The 22,093-nt window shown below is 42.5% G+C and overlaps 1 protein-coding gene across 2 annotated transcripts in view; it reads left to right on the top strand.

Moving 5' to 3' along the window:
• Positions 1-21,491, top strand: part of LOC127054264 (dual specificity protein phosphatase 13-like) — a 36,528-nt gene extending 15,037 nt beyond the window's left edge. The window contains exons 1-4 of one of the 2 annotated variants that reach the window (XM_050960343.1): positions 6,593-6,615; positions 7,985-8,176; positions 8,780-9,000; positions 18,082-21,491. In XM_050960343.1, the coding sequence (XP_050816300.1) occupies positions 7,986-8,176; positions 8,780-9,000; positions 18,082-18,302 (633 nt within the window). In that variant the 5' untranslated portion in view covers positions 6,593-6,615; position 7,985 and the 3' untranslated portion in view covers positions 18,303-21,491. Of the gene's footprint in view, positions 1-6,592; positions 6,616-7,984; positions 8,177-8,779; positions 9,001-18,081 lie in introns of those variants that run through there. The other variant, XM_050960342.1, reaches the window with a different exon arrangement.
• Positions 21,492-22,093: the final 602 nt, after the last annotated feature.

The following is a 22,093-nucleotide window of genomic DNA, read 5'->3' as shown; positions in this document are numbered from 1 at the left end:
CTGAGTAGACCTTACTCCATGTGGAGTAAGGGCATCCCAGTCTAGCCCTATATTGAGAGAGGCCACTTGCTACCAGCATAGTATCTAAGGAGAAGACAGGCAGATGTTTCATTCTCATCCGTGCAGCTCTATGTTGTGTCAAGAGTGATCTAGCTCACATTTCTCCAGACGTTGACACCACATTGTATAGTGAAGAGCAGGCCACTGAAATGGATTCTGCAAAGTCAGACTAGGGCATGTGGTCATCACCTTACACAAAATGCACAGCTGGTGCTAAACTTGTCCCTATTAAATTTGGAAATGTTATTTGGATTACATCCTCCAGCTGCTGAAGAGATTTTCTTACAGACAGTTGGCTGCTCAAATAGCCTGTGCATCCCTGGAAACAGCCAATGTCTCAGCTTTCAAACCCAGCCAGTCCTACCTCAATCATCACTTTAGTTGATTCATACTATTTCCCACAGCACTCCCAGCAATCGATAAATTATGGCTCCAGTGAGACTATCGGGTTAAACGGCAAGAAGGAAGAATGATGACTATAATATTTGCCATTTGTGTAGAGATGCAACAGATAAAGTACAAAACCTTTCCTCAAACATATGTTATCATGGAGTAATCTTTCCAATGGATAGGTTTTCTGCAAAGCATTTGTGACTTTCTAAAGCACAACTGTTAGCAGTGGTGTTGTGGTGGAGTTGGTCCCAGGAAATGAGACAAGGTGGGTGAGGTAATATATTTTACAGACCAATTTCTGTTGGTGAGAATGACAATCTTTCAAGCTACTCAAAGCTCTTCTTCAGTTCTGAGAAAGATAGTCAGAGTGTCACAAATAAATACAAGGTGGAGGGTTTTTTGTTTGTTTGTTTGTTTGTTTGTTCGTTCTGCTTAAGGTAGCAAAAAACCTGGAGCTGGCCCTGATGACTACAGAGGTATTGACCTTGAATGGTCTCTTGCAACATATGCTAATTACTTATGCTAAACAATCTATTCCAGCTTGTATTTAGCTATGACACTCTAAGTACCTTTCCAAGACCTAAAAAAGAGCTTTGCATAAACTCTAAATCTTGTCTCCTGGTCCAATAAAAGTGATTACCTCATCCACCTTGTCTCTCTAAAGATACAACTGGCACAGACCTGACACGCCCTACCTTGGCCAAACCCAGAGCTTCAGTCTGGTCTTTTACAATCATCTGTCAAACATAATCCAATTGAAGTGCATTCAGGTTGACTTTTTAACTAAAATGATAGGGTTACAACATGTCCCAGCCAGTCAAAAACAAATCATGAGTAATGTCTCTGCAGAGTGAACATTAAAGGCGTGTTTGTTAAGTTGGGGAAAAGATGGTATTCTACAAATGCACAGACTGATAATTACTGATGGGATTAAAACACTTAATAGATTATTGAAGCAAGGATAATGATGTCCTGAAATTTTCCTAAAATTTCTCCTCTATCCCACCAGAAAAAAAAAAAACTACAGTGAAGTGATGAGATAATGCTGTGCTAGGGCATTGGCTTCATATCCATGCAAAGAACACAATACCACCTACTGAAGTGCCAAGACTATTTTGAGCAGCACTGTGTCATCTGCTAATATGGTGCAGCAGTTTGGTTCAGTACTGACTCAAAAGGAACAGTGCCACTTAGTCACTAGTCACCCTGCCCTATTATTTCCTTCCTTCCTATTTAGCCAAGTATTATGTCTACAGATAAATTGGGAGGAAAGTAATATGAGTTTCAGAGGACTGGGATTTATGTTAGGGGACCTTATTTCAAAGGCCCTCTCCATATTGTGGCATGAAACTGTGCTAGTTACAACACAATGCTTCAGAGCACCCCGAGGATATGTCTACACTACAAAATTATGTCTACTCAAGTTATGTCAGCATACAGCCACCGCAGTAATTAAATCACTTTTGCTTGTCCACACTACATGCCTTGTGTCAGCGCTGCCTGTCCTCACCAGGAGCACTTGTATTAGCTGGACTATCATAGAATCATTGAATCATTGAGAGGTAATCTAGTCCGGTCCCCTGCACTCATGGCAGGACTAAGTATTATCTAGACCATCCCTGATAGGTTTTTGTCCAACCTGCTCTTAAAAATCTTCAATGATGGAGATTCCACAACCTTCCTAGGCAATTTGTTCCAGTGCTTAACCACCCTGACAGTTAGGAAGTTTTTCCTAATATCCAACCTAAACCTCCTTTGCTGCAATTTAAGCCCAGCGTGGGGCACTGTGGAATAGCTTCTGAAAGCCCAGTAACAGTTGTTGGAGCCAACACAGTGTCTACACTGACACTGTCAACCTAACCACATCAACACGGACTCTACACCTCTCCTGGAGTGGAGTTATTAAGTTGGTGTAGCAAGACAGTTACGTCAGCAGGAGCAAAATTTTAGTGTGGACACTTACATAGTTAGGTCAGCGTAAACTGCCTTGCGTCAACCTAACTTGGTAGTGTAGAGCAGGCCAGAGTTAATGAAATTGGCATTCTTTGTTGCTTGTCTGGGTGGGAAAAGAGAAAAGGCCTTCCAACCTACCCAAATGGTGATGAAGAGAGAGATTCTACCTTGGCATTCCCATGGGAGGAGTAAAGGACAACATGTGAAAGGACTTCAAGGCTGCCATGAGACAAATCACCTGTCTTCCTATGCATATTACTTTTGTTACCCAGCCTTCCTCCTCCCCTTCATCCAGGCTCCCTTGTTTGTCTGTAAGCAATTTGGGGGCAGGGATTGTTTTTTACTACATATTTGTACAGTATCTAGCACAATGGGCCCCTGAGCTGGTTGGCCTTTAGGCACTACCATAATACCAATGCTAAACAACATCAATAATTCTCCAGGAGTTGTTGGGCTAGGTGCTGGAATCACTGATGACACTCTGGCCTGTGTTCTGCAGGGGGTCAGACTAGATGATCATAATGTTTCTTTATGGCCTTCAGATCTATTAAAGGCTTGCCTGATTGCAATTCTCCTGCTAACATATATTAAATATAAATATATATTTATATTTAATTTAATTACATTACACTGTTCAGCTAAAATTACTAGCTCTAGTATAAAGTGACTCAAAATTAATTTAAATATAGTGCTAACATTTCTCTTACATGGTTGAATAATTACGGTGATACAGTTTCAATAGGGCAAAGACCATAAATGTCTCATATGAATATCATTAAGAGCATCCCAGTAATCCGGGCAACTACAGGCTTGTCAGTTTGACATCTGTAGTATGCAAGGTCTTGGAAAAAAATTTGAAGGAAAAAGTAGTCAAGGACATTGAGGTCAATGGTAACTGGGACAAAATACAACATGATTTTACAAAAGGTAGATCGTGCCACACCAACCTGATCTCCTTCTTTGAGAAGGTAACAGATATTTTAGACAAAGGAAAGGCAGTGGATCTAATTTACCTCGATTTCAGTAAGGCATTTGATACAGTTCCTCACGGGGAATTATTAGCTAAATTGGAAAAGATGGGGATCAATATGAAAACTGAAAGGTGGATAAGGAACTGGTTAAAGGGGAGACTACAACGGGTCGTACGGAAAGGTGAATTGTCAGGCTAGGGGGAGGTTACTAGTGGAGTTCCTCAGGGATCGGTTTTGGGACCAATCTTAGTTAATCTTTTTATTATTGACCTTGGCACAAAAAGTGGGAATGTACTAATAAAGTTTGCAGATAGCACAAAGCTGTGAGGTATTGCCAATACAGAGAAGGACTGGGATATCATACAGGAAGATCTGGATGACCTTGTAAACTGGAGTAATAGTAATAGGATGAAATTTAGTAGTGAAAAGTGCAAGGTCATGCACTTAGAGATTAATAATAAGAACTACTGTTATAAGCTGGGGAGGCATCAGTTGGAAGTAGCAGAGGAGGAGAAGGACCTCAGAGTATTGGTTGATCACAGGATGATTATGAGCTGCCAATGTGATATGGCTGTGAAAAAAGCTAATGCAGTCTTGGGATGCATCAGGCAAGGTATTTCCAGTAGAGATAAGGTGGTGTTCATACCGTTATACAAGGCAATGGTGAGACCTCATCTGGAATACTGTGTGCAGTTCTGGTCTCCCATGTTTAAGAAGAATGAATTCAAACTGGAACAGGTACAGAGAAGGGCTACTAGGATGATCCAAGAAATGGAAACCCTCCTGTCTTATGAAAGGAGACTCAAAGAGCTTGACTTGTTTAGCTTAACCAAAAGAAGATATGATTGCTCTCTATAAATATATCAAAGGAATAAACACCAGGGAGGGAGAGGAATTATTTAAGATCAGTACCAATGTGGACACAAGAACAAATGGATATAAACTGGCTATCAGGAAGTTTAGACTTAAAATTAGATGAAAGTTTCTAACCATCAGAGGAGTGAAGTTCTGGAACAGCCTTTCAAGGGGAGTAGTGGGAGCAAAAGACATATCTGGCTTCAAGACTAAGCTTGATAAGTTTATAGAGGGGATGGTATAATCGGATAGCCTAATTTTGGCAATTAATTCATCTTTGACTACTAGTGGTAAATATATCTAATGGCTTGTGATGGGATCTGAGTTACTACAGAGAATTCTTTCCTAGGTGTCTGGCTGATGAGTCTTGCCCACATGCTCAGGGTTTAGCTGATCGCCATATTTTGGGTTGGGAAGGAATTTTCCTCCAGGGCAGATTGGCAGAATCCTAGGGGGGTTTTCGCCTTCCTCTGCAGCATGGGGCAGGGTCACTTACGGGAAGATTCTCTGCACCCTGAAGTCTTTAAACCATGATTTGAAGACTTCAGTGGCTCAGACACAGGTTTGATATAGGAGTGAGTGGGTGGCCCACATTGTGCAGGAGGTCAGACTAGATGATCATAACGGTCCCTTCTGACCTTAAAGTCTATGATTCTATGATCCCACCTGGATGGGCATTTTAAGACAATATAGTGCATTACATGTAAAGTAAGCCATAAAACCAAGCCCACTACAGAAATAGAGTAAAAAGATTTAAACGAGCAATGTAAGATAAGTTAAACAAGCTAGTCATTAAATATATATTTTAAAAATATTTTACAATAGCTTTGGATAACCACATTATTTATATTCCATGTGTGCTTAATGTTTTTAATGTACAACCTTGTTTTAAGCAACATGCCTCGCTTATTTCAGCTAGACAAAATAACTTTATGCATTTCATCACTTTGTTTAAAGTGTGCATTTAAATAAATTGATGCAAAATTAATTTGCATGTGTGAATTTAGTGTGTAAAAAAGTGGTAGACAAAACTAAAGCCAAAATAGTTTGGAGTGAATAGTTTATTCAGTAAATTTTGCCTTTTCTGTTTGTAAATTTTCTTTTGAAAGCTACTTATTTTCTTAAATGGGTTCATTATTCAAATGATTTCTACAAGCAATCTATAGATCATTTGTGGTCAACTTGCTATGAGTATTCTGTATTTGAAATTTGAGCAACGATAGCTAGCTTTGACTGGACACAGAAGTCACACGACACAGTTCAATTCCCTAGCTGGATAATAGTGAGTCTTAGAATCAGGCCGTACTGGGAATATTTGTGTGTGAGAATTCAAGGTTCGATTTCCATGAATTTACTGTAATGCTCACTTTTTCAGTGAACATCCTTGCTTGTAAACTCATTTTCTGGAATACAAAATAGGTGAGATTAAAGCTGGAGCTTACTTGAAAATTACTTACTTTGGAAGGATTCGCCCATCTTAGTTTCAGTCTCCAAGACTTTCAGTATATCTTCCCTTTATCCATAGGGCACATACAGCACAAGCTTCCCTGTACGATCTGGTCAACATGCCTCTGCTTTCCTGGAACGACCACCTCTAGTGATACATCTACATCACCGCTATTCCCAACATTTGTCTATCACTGATGCAGCTCCATCAGTCATAGCATTGGTGGAACTGCCAGGAAATGTAAGACTGCAGGTGTTTTCACCATCAGGTCACACTGTGAACACAGTTCAACAACAGGGTGATAAATAAAAGGTCATGCATGCTCTGTTTTAGTGCTTACACCAATGGCAACTCTGGGAAGTACACTATTGGTTGACCAATGGTGCAGAAAAGCTAGTGTAGATGAGGCCCAGGGGCAGAAAAGTCTCCATGACCCATTCAATCCTTGGTCTCTCTGCTGAGGCTTTCAGTAAATTCTAACTGTGTTTGTGATATAGGTGCCTCTGCACTGTCATCCAAGAAAATACTCTCTCTATTTGTATTTTGATAAACTGCCCTCTCCTAATATAATTTAACAGTCCAATTCCTGGAGGGGCAGTATGATAAATTTTAAGCCATCCTGTTTCCCAGATCTCATTCAGCAACACAATCCACACACAGCTACCCGGAATGCTCACAAGACAGCCTATAATTCATTACTACTGTATGGCTCCGAGTGGCAAGGTTGATAGGTTTCTTTGGCTCTCAAAGACTCAGCAATATTAATTAAAGTCAACCGAGAATTTTATGCAGTGGAGAAAGAAAGCGGAGGGAATGACAGGAAGCAGTAAATAAACAGAGGCCGAAACAGATGAAGGAAGCTTGTAAGGTCATCAGCTACACTAGAGTGGTCACCAACCATGCTGCAAGGGATGGAATATGTCAAAGGAAGAGAAGGTTAGTTGCAGCTATTATGAGATGGGAGGGACTTAGGGAGCTGCTGTTTTTTAATGGAATGACAGATGGTTTGGTAGTTAAGACACAAAAAATGCTAGTTCTGTTTCTGCCGCAGATTTCCTTTGTGACATCAGGCAAGTCATGTAGGTGTTTGAGATCACCAGCTGAAGTTAGGGCATGAATTGACACAATTAGGTTCATTATGCATTGGAGGCAGGGCTGCCCAGAGCGAGTTTGGGCCCCGATGAAAAAAAATTTTCGGGCCCCCCCAGCAAGGGTGGACCGGCTAAACAGGGCTGAGAAAGCCGGGCCCTGGGCCCCCTTCCAGACTGCCGGGCCCCGGTAATTTGTACCGGCTTCCCCACCTCTCATCGGCCCTGATTGGAGGTGGAAGTACCTCTGAAGTAGCTGATACTGGGACTCAACAATGTCAAACTAAGTATATCACAATAGGTGAAGCATGTCTGTTCTTATATGCAAATTCCTATGTTCCTTCCGTTTCCTAAAGTAAGCAGAACTGGGCAATTTTGTAAAGGCTCCATATCTATGGCCGGTCCTCTGAAGCATTCTGGTCCTTTATCCTCAGGAAACATTGCTGTGAGTGAGCCAGTGGCCAATATGGCCAAACTAGGTCCAGGGAGTTAAATAAAAGGTCAAGATGGAAAGAGGATTATTCATAAGTGAATTTTTCCCCAACATTTTTTTTATTGTAGTGTAGACAAAAGAGTGACCTCACTTAGAGTGTTTCTGCCTCATACCGCTCTTAAGAATTGTCCCAAAAGTTCAAACCCATGTCCAGTTAAAGAACCAAGGCGCTACAATTCCAAGAGAAAGATATACCATACAGGGACTGCACAAACCCAGACACAAGCAAAGCCTGCAGTTTCATTTTCTATCTGCAATTCCAACATTTATTTCAAGACTAGAAGTTTAGAGAGGAGAGACAAAAGGAATGAAGGAGGAAAGTAAGTGAAATAAAATTAATGATCTCCAAAATGGTAACATCTACGTGTCTGTGAAATTGTTCATTAGTCAGAATTGTTCTGTCCTGCTCATACAATTCCTTCCTACTATGGCAGTTTGTCATCAGGACATTGAATAGGACCACTGAAACTGAACTGTTCAGTGCTATCACAATACGGCCCTTACAGCTGAATATACTACTACTACTACTACTATTTATATTGCAGTAATAGCTAGGGGCTCTTGTCATGGATGAGGACACAAAACACAGAACAAATAGATAGTAAGCTCTTTGGGGCAAGGATCTTGTAAATTGTTATTGTAATGGTAGGTGAGTTTTTGAGTGGGAGGGAGAATGAAACATTATATAAACAGGGGGGTATGTCTTCTCGATCCTGTATTTCAGAATGGCCTTCAATTCGTTATGCAAAGATGACTTACTGCGCCCCAGGATACGAAGCGCTTTGAGCCTGACCCCCAGAAGCCGGAGCAGTTATCAAACGCCATCTCTGACGGAGCTTCAACGCCTGCTGTGGACACACAAACCTTCCACTGGCCACGTGAATGAAGTCTGGCCAAACCTCTACGTGGGAGACTTGTAAGTGAAATTCTCCTAAAGAACCTGACCTCAAAATGAGACAAGAACTAGGAGATAAGTGGGGGCTCTGTCAAATGAAATCACTTGAGAATGGAAGGTTTGGGAATCATCTGCTAATGGGGGCCCAATACTTGGGTCTGGTTGAACTATGCCTAGGCAGGATCTAAAGGACAGGGGAGGAGAAGGCAGCTTTACACCATCTTTACGCCGCCTCTAATCCTAAGGCCTAAAGTGATTGTGGACCACATCTCCTCTGTGGTAGTACAGAAGCACTGCATCAGTACAGCAGCTAAGCATGCTACCAGTGCTTAAATAAGAACGATACTTTTTAAAATTTTTCTTTGAAAAAAATTGTTTTTTCCAATGAAAACCTGAAACAAACATGATGGAAATGAAAAATTCACAAGAACCAGTTTGTGATGAAAAAAAAACATATTGATGGGACAAAATTGAGCCACACCAGTTTGCTAGTATTTCAAAGCACCTAGCATCTGTAACCAACAGCAGCACAGTTCCATTATAGTTTAGCCCAGAGATTTGTGGGGAGTGGGCAGAGAAATCCTTGCACAACCTCCTGCATACTCAAGGTGTCCCTTCTTTCAGATATACAGCTCGGGACAAAGAGCAGCTGCGCCGAATGGGTATCACCCACATTGTGAATGCTGCTGCTGGCAGATTTCACATTGACACTGGAGCTAAATTCTACAGAGACCTGCCTGTAGATTATTATGGAATAGAAGCTGATGATGATCCAAATTTTGATCTCAGCATTTACTTCTATCAAGCTGCCAGATATATAAAAGCAGCGCTGAATTCTCCAAGAGGTAACAACACTGGCTATGCATGTTATGTGGCTTCAGCATAGAAACAAGCAGAGCAAGTAATCAGCTAGCATTCAGCACAAGCAGATTCCAAGTAAAGATGGGTGGGAATTGAAATACCTGGTCACACAGCCATTACTCATACTCCCACAGTTAGTCTGGTAAGCCAGTTAGCCCATTAGCCATAAAGGAAAGGTGTGTAGTTTCTCACTCAAACCCTAGCCCTGCCAAAAAAGGAGACACAAAGCCTTGCTACAATTGAAATCTACTTCTATATCTCCCACTATACTCACAGCTTATTCTTCATGGAGGTGCTGCTCCAAAGTCCAGTGACAAAGACTCCTATAGACTTCAGTGGGGTTTAAATCAAACCCAGAGTCCCTTTCTGTGGCATTTAGAGATCCAACTCCTGGACCCCAGAACTCAGCTGGAGCAGCCAGGCTGTGTGTGCTCTGTGGGAAAGTAAGCTGCACGCAGTTAGTGTGGCTACCACCAGACCACAATACAGGAAGAAGGGCATCTTTAAGAGCCATCTTCACAGGTCTCACAATTACAGTAATATCTCTGCCAATCCATGTGACAATTCAGTGCTCACCAGCGCCCATAATTGCTCCCAGCACCTATAGAGTGGTCTGTCACTGGGGTGTAGTATATAGCATGCAGAGACATTAGACTGGCATGTTTTTAAACCACAGTGATACACTCCTATGCAAGTGCACTTTCTGCAGGTTACAGATCACAGCTTCTTTACATCCGACCATTGGAAAAAATAGAGGCAAATTTAAAAGATGTGGCACTATGGGTGGGAATAAACCAGCCCTTATGCACAAGAAAGAAAAACTCAAACCTCTCATGAGGAAAAAGAGATAGAAGACTTGCTTTCAAACCCGCAGTCTATTTCATTGCCAGAAAGCCAGTGGTCTGAAATATTATACAGCACAGAAGAATTAAGGGCCAGATTTTTCAGACAAATGAGGCATGCAGTTGTACACTCAGCCTTCAAAGTAGTTAGCATGATGGCAAATGAGGGGGAAAGGTGTTGCCACTTCTTGAGCTGTGTCAGCCCCTTTGGGCCCCCTAGGGGAGAGCAGGTTGCATCTGCTTTCTGCCAGGACAATCTCTGTGAGTGGGGTTTCTCTGTGGTTAGGAGGCATAGACCCTGTAGTGGATCCAGATAGTTAAGTGCAAATCTTTATCAGGAGGGTTTTCCATAGCACCACAAAGTTAAGTGATTACAGACTTGCACAAATGGTAATTATGCACCTAAGGGCCTCTTCTGTTTCAACAGTTGCAAGTTATTACAGCAACATTGATCCTAAACACTATTTACTAAGGTAGGATGTATCTGACACAAAGGCCCATAGCTACTACACTCTAGGGTTAGTCCTAAGCGGCAAAATTTGGACCTGGATTGTGAACAGCCAGAAGTTCAGAGGCTATTTGGAAGACTTGAGCTGGCCCATCATAAAGATTTACTTGGGCTTTGAAAAACTGAGGTCTATGTTTGGCATTCAAAACCACCACCAAAGTTCAGGGAGTTTGGATCTGGACCCCCTTCTACCACAGTGTGTGCTATTTACAAATTAAGTCAGCCCCCTGAAGAAAGGTAGAATCCGTTGTAAATCCATTGTAGTCATTGTAAATTCTAGTGTAGAGAATACACAAAGCAATAAAACATGAGAACCAAGTAGACTTAGCGGCTCCCTTCCCTCCGGATGATGTTAGTACAACTTTGCCCACAAAGCCTTTCTGGGTACATTCCAGAATACTGAAAGTGGAACGGTTAAGAAAATAGACTATATTGCTGCCCCATGGAACTACAGTTTGGGTATAAGGTAATCACAGCTGAACTAATCGTAGCTAGAATTGATATTTAGTCCTACTGTTACGGCTGTAGATATTCCTTTACTGAACTCCCCGAGTCCACATGCCAGCAGGAGTGCTGGGAATGGAGAGAAGACCAAATTAAAAAAAAAAAAACACAATCCAGCTGCTGCTGACAGTCATCATTTTAAGATTTTTTTAAAAAGGTGACAGAGTTTGATACGTATATGAACAAGATGTTCTGGAAGCACAATTCCCTGAGCTACAGCAACTCAGCAGCTCTATATCCAGGGCCTGCACAGGAAAGAAAGGAGGGATGGGTGTGTTATCCAAATAGCTGCATTTATTTAAAAGTACTGATGCACAGCAACACAGATGTACTAGGTAACATGAGGGCCATTCATTTGAAAGTCAGGATATACCATGGTATTTTTGTTTGATCGAGAAACTATTTGGTAGAACTGCCACTTAATTATGATTAGTTAGTTCCACACAGCTTTTTAGAAGGTATTTTTATTAACTTGTTCATCCGGGAGGATGCTGAGTCACATTTAAGTATATATGACGTACACACACATGCCTTTTTTTTTTAAGCTGGGAATCAACTACTTTATCTTTAGAATTACACTTGAGGCCAGATTCTGTTCTGTTACACCACTGTAAATCCAGAGTAATGCCACTGAAATCAGAATTACTCCATATTTACGCTAGTGTTACTGAGCAGGAGACGTTCCCAGCAAGGTAGGGTTGGTTTTGTTTGATTTCAGTGTGAGTCTACTGTATCCATAAAGGGGAACTGTTGTCTTAGTTATTGGACACCCTTGACCTCCTTTCCACCAATACTATTCTGGAGAACTGGTAAGTAAAGGAGCACTCATCACCCTCAATGTGCAACCTCTTAAGTCTTGACTGTCATAGAGAGCAGGTGTCCAGCGTAGCTGCTGCTGCTGCTGTAGTAGCCAGGCCATGAGAGCTCTATTTAATGAGGTGCCACCATTCCAGCTTCTTTGGCTTGTGCCCTGCTTGAAAATGAGCCACTTCATACCTGCCCGGCCCTATGGTACACAGTCAGTACAACCATTGGTTTCAATTGACAATTTAACTACCACAGTAGTTTGAGAATCTCCGTTCATGGGTCAGCAAGTGAGATGAGTCTCCTCCAAGCAATAATCCATGCATCCAGAAATGTTTCCGTCTGATCCTTTACTGAACTTGTTTGCTTCAGATAGGAGAAGGCACTAGGGGAGTGAACGACACCATGAATATCAATTTCGCCCCTTTGCATGGGAATGCGTACAATTTGCATTTTTTCAGAGTACAACTAAATGTGAATGCAAATCTGCGGTTTTTGATAAAGTCTGCAGAAGGAGAAAAATCATCTGTGGACACAGATGAGAGAAATCCATGGAAAATTATTAGACTAACTACATGCAGAGAGAAAGGTTTGCAAATACAGGATTTTCCTTTTATTGATCTGTGCACATATTTTAAACAAGCAGATGAAAACCATCAATTAACTCATTGAAATGATGAGTGTTCAGAAAAGACCATTCTTCTAACACTGTGCTGGTGCAAATATAAAAGTTGGTCTCCTCTTAAGGGAGGCAGAGCAGCCCAGCGACTTAACAAGGATTTTCCTCCTTGAATCTGCTGCAGGCTCACTAGGCATGTCACTTAACCTCCCACTTTCCCCACCTGATCACAATTCTTGGCCACATCTGTGAGCATTTTCAAACCCTCAGATAAAAGGTGCTATATAACATAAGGGCTTGTCTACACAGCGCAGCAAAGTGCACTAGGGGGGGTGATTTCTAAGGCGCATCAATGTGTTGTGTACTAACTATCCTGTGTACACCCTGCTGGCATGAACCAAAAGTTCCCTTGGGTGCATTAATGTAGAAATCACATCCCTCTAGTGAGCATTGCTGTGCCGTGTAGACAAGCCCTACATTGGAAGTAGGCCTTTATTATTGTTCAGCTGATAGTAAAGACATAGTTGGTTCTGCCCATGGCTTTATGGTAGTGGGTAAAATGAAACAAGTGATGAGAAAAACAAGGGTAAGCTAGAAGATTCACAGATGCATAGAATAGTCCAGATCCTCAGCTGTTATAAATTGGTGTTACTCCACTGAAGTCAATGGGGCAAGGCCCATTTACACTGGCTGAAGAGCTGGTTCACAGTTTTAACCCAAATTAACTCAGTCCTATGAGGAAGCAAAGGCTAGTTCAAGGCATTTAGCTCAGTTAATGATGGGTAACAAAAAGGACAATCAGCTCTTATGTGCTATAATGTCTAATTTGTTAAACAACATTCAATTTTCCAACTTGAATTTGGCCAACAAAGTTGAATTTGCAAAATTCATCCCTGGTGGAAACCCTGTCAAGTCAGCAGAGTTACATCAGGGATGAATCTGAGATAATAGCTATAATCCGTTAGAAAGAAAGTGTTATTGTTCTATGCAAATCCCAGCCAGATGACAGATCTTCGTCCATCCATGGCATGTCTGGCTTTCTGCTGACTCTGCTCTGGGAGTGAGGACCTGGAGCATGGATACCAGACACCAAGGTGTCTTTGCTAGCTGCTTCCCTGCTAAAGGCCTAGGTAATATTCTGCCATTAAGAGTGCTCAGGTCTGCCATCCAGAACATACCCATTTCAGGATCTAGTCGGTAAAACAAGTGCAATACATCACAGTTAGTTCAGATTGCACTTATCCCATTTATATCAACTGCTATCAGACAAGGATCACAGCCTGTAAGAAGAGCTAAATAGCAACATGGCTTTTTTTTTTTCCTTACTCAATTTTAACATTCATTTGTTTGCTGCAAAACAATCATATAGTAAATTAAAATCCTCTTTCATTAGAGCAATTTCACACTAATGAAATCATTTCACGTGAAAGATTTATCTGCATCAGTCACTTTATTGTCAGTACACAGAATTCATCCAAATCTCTGTGCAACAAAGTACAACAGCCAGGAAAAAAGACTGAAAATATAAAGGAGATAAATTATCTTAATCTACATGCCATGGTGATAAGTGCTTTAGAAAGCTAGACAGATTAGCTCTAAAGCCAATCATAGGCTGGTCTAGTGTCTTGGTGGGAGACCTTCAGAAATTAATAGCTTATATGAAAAGGAGTCATTTAAAGTGAAAGACATAGTCAGAGAAGCAAATATGAAAAGGCAGCACCTTCTTACTGCCTCCATCTTCTCTTTGTATTTGAGACATATCTACTCACTCATTGAAAAATCAAAGGTCTTGCGGCTCCCAGCCCTGCAGACGAGAAGCAGATATGGGAGAGTCAGGTAAGTTCCAATGGTGGAAGCTTTGGGGATGCATAAGGAGGAAAAAAACACAGCTTGTTCTCCAGATCCCAGATTAAATGTGGAGACTGACAGGAGTGCTGAGAGCCATTGAACCAAACTGTAAACCCTGTATATAATGGAAACCACTTCAAGCCAGGGGGTGCGGAAACACCCCTTGTTCCAGCACCTATGGAGACTGGGCATACTTGAGATGGAAGATTCACTGAGCGAGAATAAATATGGAACCCAACATTTAAAAAAAAAAACAGTCACTTTGCTGATTGCAGTTTCACACTCCAAGGGCTTGTCTGTACAGCAAGCTAGTGTGTGGCAAGCGAGGAGGTGAATCTACAACTGCCGCAAGCTAATTCGCAATGTGGCCCCTGCTATCATGCACAAAAAGTTCCATACAGGAAATTTTAGTCAAAGTCAAATCACATTGTGGCACTTTCAGTGCATGGTGGCAGGATCCACACAACGCAGCAAGCTAGTGCACTGTAGATTTACACGCCTGGCTTGCCGCTCACAAATTTGCTATGTACACAAGCCCAAAGCCAACAAATGGAGTTCTGCCTGACAAGTCTGACCTGAATCAAGTACTCAGAACAGTCTCCTATTTAACCATGCTGAATTTCAGGGACAGTTTGGATTCAGATCCAAACTATTCTGTGGATCTAGTGCTGGGTCAGACCCAAACCAGTAGGACCTTCTTTTCTGGATGTAGCTCAAACCCTGGACATTTTTAATATTATTATTCCTAAGCTTCGTAAATACGTACAGTGTTTTTCAGACACATAAAAGAAAGTGTCCATGGCTTCTCCCAAGAAGATCCTTTCTTCCAAGATTTCCACTATTTGGGGCTGGGGTATGTAAGAACCCCTGGAGTCTCGCAGTGCCACTAATTGATGTTTGACCTTGTGCAAGCAACTTAGGCTTGGATTTTAAAGAGACCAATGGGAGATAGGCACCTGATTCCTATTTAATTTTAACAGGAGTTGTGTGCTTAACTCCTTTAGTCTCCTTTGAAAATTGCAGTCCAAACTTATCTGGGTCTCAACTGCCCCCTCTGTAAAACAAGGAGAGCAATGCAAAACCTATCTACCTACCAGGGGTATTATGAGGCTTAACAGTTGGGTAGAACTTTAAAAATGAAGCACTCTGAAGTGCAAAGGAATTATCTTTTAAGGGCCATTTCCCTTACTCACAGCGCATATTGGCCTATTTTGCAAGTACTCCCATTGACTTCAATGGAACTATTCATGGTGTAAAATACAATTCAGCATGAGAAAGGGGATCATGATTTGTCTCAATAATTTCTGAAATCTGTATATGAAAAGGAAAAATGATAAAGCAAGCAGCAGCTCATTTTTTTTTTTGATTGCAAGATCAATATAAGAGATTTTAAAAAAAGTTTTAAAGCCTGGTCAATATCTGCTCTCGACAGAGGGGAGTTTGCTCTACTTCCTTGTAGTCTATATTTGTCCTTTACTTTCTATTGCAGACATGTCTATATTTAGGGGCAGGGCTCAGGTTTCTTATGCCAGGATAGTGAAAGGTGACTGTCTCATCAGATACAGGCCATTGTGAAATTAAACCTTCTCTGACCCTGATGACAAGAAGAGGTTTTAAACCACATGCTCGCTCATTCTCTGAGCATGTGACTATGAGGTCGTCATTAGTCAAAATTGCAACTGTTGCTATAAACTCCTTAAATAAAAGCAGTGTCACAAAAGCAATGAAATATGAGATGAAAGCCAGTGCACAGAGTACAAGGTATTAACATCCAAGGAAACAGGCACAGCAAACACATTTCTTTGGCTGGACAGATTGACATCATCCAAACAGAGGTATCTTTGGCCTGCTCTACACTCGAAAATTAAGTTGACTTAAATAGGTCACTTGAATACATGACAAATCCACACCCGAGCGTTGTAATAAAGCCAACCTAACCCTCAGCGTAGACAGTGCCAGGTCGACCTAGCTAGTACCTCTCTGGGAGGTGGATTACCTATGCCAACAGGAAAACGCCTCCCGTCAGCACAGGTAGTATCTACTCTGAAGCACTTCCATGGCACAGCTGTCGCATTTCAAGTGGAGACAAGTCCTTTCTTCCTGATCCCTGATAATAGAGAAGCTAACATGCTGTTAGAATGAACAAACCAAGGACAAAGCCTGACAAGCTGTAGGCTCTACAATGTCCACATCATAAAACGTCCCTGCATTTTAAAGGCTTACAATAACCACAATGGTTGTATTCTGCCTCCAAGGGACAACAAAATGGGATATTTTCTGCCCCATTGGGATCCATTGGAATCAGTTGTTCTCACTTTCTTCTGGACATAAGTTGTAACGTATTCTAACAGTATCTAGCTGAGCTGGATGAATAGCATTTGGTAAGCAGGAAATCTGATGGATTAGTGGCTTTTGAAAAATGAGTTGGTCTCAAACCCGCTTCTATAAATCTCCCATTCCCTATTTGGGCTGGATCTTGAATAGTGGTGAGTGCTGAGTGGTACTCCCACTAGTTTGAATGGAGGAGAAGAGAACTCAATTACAGAACAGCTGTGGAAAGCAAACTACCCAATCATACCTAGAGAGGGTGTCTCCAGGGCAGGATGGTGACACAGTGCAGGATTTGCTATACTGCTCTTCCCATAGTTTGCATATTACTGAAATCAGTGGCATACTCAAGATAGTCAATTATCCATTTTTAAAGTTACCTGCTAGTAAAGAATGAACTGAATGTCATAGGGATAGCAGCAATTGCTAAGCCCTTGTTGTAAAAGGAAAAAGCAAAGAAAATCATATTCAGATGAGTGCAGACAGCCTATTCAAATGTTAGGCTACTTTCCTCAAAGAAATGCCAATTAGGATTTAATTTTCACTCTCAGCTCAAAGAGCTGTCAGCACCTCTGAAAAGTCTTCCCCTCTGTGTTGCAGACAGATAAATAGAGCAGGTAGAACAATGGGGACATTTTACAAAAGTTTGTTCACTTTTTTGTTGGAAATTTTTAAAAATCAGAGTTTTTTAAACCAGCTCTACTAGATAATACTGCACATTTCTATACCCGCTTTCATGGAAAGGATCTCTGCCCACATTTTACAGGCAGACCTGTGAGCCAAAGAGTTTTGCAGAAGGATGAGGGAACCACAACACAGAGAGGCGAAGGGCTGGATTGGTACCTTGCAGTTCGTCATGAGAGCGGGGATCAAATGGTAATCCAGGCACAGATCAGTCCCTGCTCCCTTCTTGTTTCATGATAGAAGTAAGCTGTTCCAGCCCTTCTTCTGGCATGCATCCCTTCCCCCTTCATGCTAGATTAGCTCCACTGGCTGGTTCACTGGGGGAGAATCCACCATCACTCTGCACCCACTTGCACAGGATGGTGAGTAGGGTCTGACAATGCGGGGTCAGGCACAGGTCCTTACACCTCCTTACTCCCCTATCTGCATGTGCATCTGGAGCGATGAATGACTTGCCAAAATAAGCCAATGGCACACAATAGAACCTCGAAGGACATGTCTACACTGCACCTGGGACCACAGACTTGCACTAGCAGGGCTCGTGCTAGCCTGCTAAAAATAGCCATGCAGATGTTGTGGCTCAGTTTGGAACTCAGGCTCTGAAGACTTGGTGGCTGGGGGTGACATTCAGATCCCAAGCCTCAATGTCAAAGTGCCATCTACTCAGGTATTTTGAGCGCACTAGCATGAGTCTGGGAACCCGGGATGGGAGGTTTGCTCTCAGGTGCAATGTAGACACACCCTGAGTTTGTCTGTCCTCAACCATCAGACTACATTCCCTCACAAATGATGTACCATGCCTGGTCTGATCATGAAAGTCTAGATGCTCCTGTCTGCAGCAGTAGCCAGGCCAAGCTCAGGCTGGATGAACTCTATCAGCAGATACGGTGTAAAATAGTGACACCTGCTCTCTCTCTTTTATTTTCAGGCAGAGTATTAGTTCACTGTGCAATGGGGATCAGCCGATCAGCAACGCTTGTACTTGCTTTCTTAATGATCTGTGAAAACAAAACCCTTGTTGATGCAATTCAGGCTGTGTGTAAACATCGAGGGGTCTGTCCCAACTCCGGCTTCCTCAAGCAGCTTTGGGAACTAGACATGCGATTAGCAAGGGAAAAAGGAAGAGGAATAGATCCCCTCAGGCTTTAGATGGGGGGACGTCTTCTGATTATAGACCAAGATATAGAGGTTGCCTCCAGGAAGACTGTACCTCTGGCAAGATAGATGAACCCGGATTATGCTGTAGTTGCCTGGAGAAATCCATATGGAGCGAGCAGGGAGAGTCTGAAATTTCACCTCCTGCAGAAATACAAGCCAGATCCTCAGTTGGTGCCTGTCAATGTCGTTCCACTGGACTAATGCCAATTCATACCAGCTGACCATCTGGCCCCTTCATTGGATCCCCTCCTTCCCCAGCAAACCTTAGTGGACTTGTTGGGGTCCCTCACAACCACCCCACACTCTCAGACCCTTATAATGATCAACAGATATGTGAGGTCCCAGTGACGCGCTGGAAGCTGATACACATCTGTGAAATCATTAACACAACACAGTCAGAGCCCACAGCCACGTTCTGAATGCTATTTTATATAGAAACAATCATAGCTTCTATTTCCATTGTCTTTTAATCCCAGTGTCTCAAAACACTTGGCAAATAATTGGTTCAAGCCTCTCAACCCCTCAGTGAGGTAGGTAAGTAATGTTAGCCCCATTTTACATATGGGGAAATTGAGGCCCGAAGATGGCGCTTGCTGGAGGAATCTCTGCACCTTGAGGTCTTTAAACCATGATTTGAGGACTTCACTAACTCAGACATAGGTTAGGGATTTGTTACAGGAGTGGGTGGGTGAGATTCTGTGGCCTGCATTGTGCAGGTGGTCAGACTAGATGATCATAATGGTCCCTTCTGACCTTAAAGTCCATGAGTCTACGTTAAACCCCACTGATGCACTGCAAATCAGTAACGATGCCAGGAGAGGAAACCAGATCCCCTGGCATCTAGTGCCATGTTCTATTCAGATTCTCCATCTTTCCCTTTGAAAAAGGAACACTAACCTCATGTCAGCAAAACCAAACAATGCACCTACCAAATCCAAAGCAGCAGCTCTGTATTCAGTTTTCTCTTTTACGTCCAATTGACCACATTCTCTCTCATGAACAACTGGAAGGAGATATTTACTTTGATGCAATTACAGCCCCATGAAGCGCATTGGCAAAGGCAAATAATATAGAATTTCCACTCGACAGCAGATTAATTTGGTGTGATGTTTTCCCTGGAGAGTTCTTAAAGGCTTGCAGTAGTGAAAGTGTCATGCAGCTTGTGTTTTTAGTACTGTGGATTCTGAGCAGGAATAGAGGGCTGTATACACTCGCCCAGAACTGCTGGGTTTTTAAACTGCCACTCAGTAACGTTTTTACTGAGCGCAGCACCTTTCCTGTGTATGTCTCAAAGTAATATGAAAATGAGACTTCCCTGCAGAGTTGGTGGCTAAACTCAGGTGATGTTTTCCTTTTCATATGCACTGGTAAGCCCTTGCCACCAGTGCTAATGATTTGTATCCTCAAAGGGGTCAGGTGACAGCAAGGTTGATTTTGTCTCCACTGTTAAGGTAGGACAGCTGAAAGAAGACCGATCCATTGAGGAATGGAGAAAGTGGCTGGGAGGGAGGTCACAGTTAATGATGGGGAGTAGGGGAGAAAATCAGTGTTGTATTACAACTTTTCAAGGAAAAGCTCTAGGGACAATGTGAGGGATGTTTGGTAACCTGTGTTGTACAGGAGGTCAGGCTAGAAGATCACAGTGGTACCTTCTAGCCTGGGAATCTATGACTCTAAGGTCTGAGTGGCCTGCTTATTGGCAGTTTCAGCAGAGAGGCCAAGTATTTCAACAAGCATGGAAGCTGAACTACCCTTTCCCTGTTGTAGGTGGTCCCCCTCCATGTCAGGGGCAGGGCGTATTGATGGGGCAGTGTGAGGAATCTTGTGTTGTCACTGCCCGACCTGTACCTGTTTTGTGGATAGAAGCCTTCACTCTCCACAGCTGTCAACCAGACACTTTTTCTGAGCACCGGACTCACTTTAATTCGGTCTGTACGGTACAGTAGGGCATTTCTGCGCAATCCTAGCAGAGCGCAGGTGATGTTAGAAAGGCACGAGTCCAAAGGCTCAATGCATTTATCCAGCCCAGAGAGGTCATAACCCCCATAAATTCCATGCCTCTCCATGATTACACAGTGGAATTAAAATAAAACAGCCAATGATCAAATGCATTATTGACATGTGCCTTGCATTATAACAGGGGAACTTGGACTGCGACCCAGTCAGTGCTGTGACAAGGAAACATGATCAGATTCCTCAGGGGGCTCAAATTCTTATCCCCAGACAGCTCTCCACCAACAGCAGCAGCAGCTCATGTTCAACAGCACACAGCAATGCAACACAAGCAGCAAACCTCACAATAGCAATGGCATGACTCCCATGACCACTCCAAGTCACTGCAGGCCCAGCAGCATTAATTGAACTAGCTAATGAGGATAATAATATGTAACTTCTTCATGGTGGTGTTGTGAGGCTAAGTTCATGTGTGCAAAGCACTTTTAGTTGCTAGGATGAAAGGTGTTACAAAAAGTCCTGCTATGGCAGGTGTCACCAGGTGTCACTATCCCATGTAGTTTTCTAGATTCTCTCTCTTAGCATGCAAGCAAATGTTGACTCAGGGGCAGGCGTGCTGTGCTGTTAGCAGTTCTGGTTATGTATGGAGTTTTTGCATAGAGGCAGGTTTGGGTGAGAGGGAGCTGTATGAGCAGCAGGAGACTGAATCTGGGGCTCTGATTAGAGTCAGTTCCTGAAGCAGAGCAGGCATTGGAGTTGGGCTAAGATATCTGGAAGAAGGGGTTGCCCCATATGCTGTTTGACCATCTCAAGTCAGGACCAGTGCACATGCTGTCATAAACAGATAGTTAAGGGTTAATGTCTCTTTCACCTGTAAAGGGTTAACAGTGAACCTGCAACACCTGACCAGAGGACCAATCAGGAGACAATATACTTTAAAATCTAGGTGGAGGGAAGTTTTTCTTTGTGTATTCTTTCTTTGTCCGTGTTCTCTCTGGATTCTGAGAGGGACCAGACATGTAAGCAGATTCCTCCAACCTTTCTGGAAAAAATCTCTTCTGTTCTAATTTTAGTAAGTACCAGGAAAAAGGCGAGTTTAGTCTTTTGATTGTTTCTGTATTTGCAAATATGTATTTTGCTGGAAGTATTTTAAATTGTATTTTGCTGGGGGCAGGCTTCTCTCTAGTGTCTATAAGCTGAAAGACCCTGTAACTTTTACCATCTAAATTACAGAGACAACTTTTACTTTTTTTCTTTTTATTAAAAGTTTTGCTTTTTAAGACCTGTTTGATTTTTTCCCCTTGTTGAGGCTCAAGGGAATTGAGTCTGTACTTACCGGGAAATTGGTGGGAGACAGGGAGAAAGAAGGGAGGGGGGAAAGGGGGAATCCCTTTGTTTAGGTTCACAGAGCTTGAATCTGTTTCTCTCTCCAGGAGCCCAGGGAGGGAACGCCTGGGAGGGGGAGAGAAGGGAGGGAAAAAACCCTGATTTCTCTGTGTTGTGATTCAAGGAGTTTGAATCACGGTGATCTCCTAGTGTACCCAGGGCGGGAAAGATCTGGGAGGAAGAAAGGAGAAGGAGGGGAAATGGTTTATTCCCCTTTGTTGTAGACTCAAGGAATTTGGGTCTTGGGGTCCCCAGGGAAGGTTTTTGGGGGGACCAGAGTGCCCCAAAACACTATATTTTTGGGTGGTGGCAGCTTATCAGATCTAAACTGGTAATTAAGCTTAGAGGAATTCATGCTGGTACCCCATTTTTTGGACTCTAAGGTTCAGATTGGGGAATTATACCATGACACATGCATAAATAAAGCAAGTTACACTCAGACT

The sequence above is a fragment of the Gopherus flavomarginatus genome, chromosome 6 (assembly GCF_025201925.1).
Source record: "Gopherus flavomarginatus isolate rGopFla2 chromosome 6, rGopFla2.mat.asm, whole genome shotgun sequence".
NCBI classification, from domain to species: domain Eukaryota; kingdom Metazoa; phylum Chordata; order Testudines; family Testudinidae; genus Gopherus; species Gopherus flavomarginatus.
The sequence above is the reverse complement of the archived record's forward strand: the minus strand, read 5'-3'. Positions and strand labels throughout refer to the sequence as shown.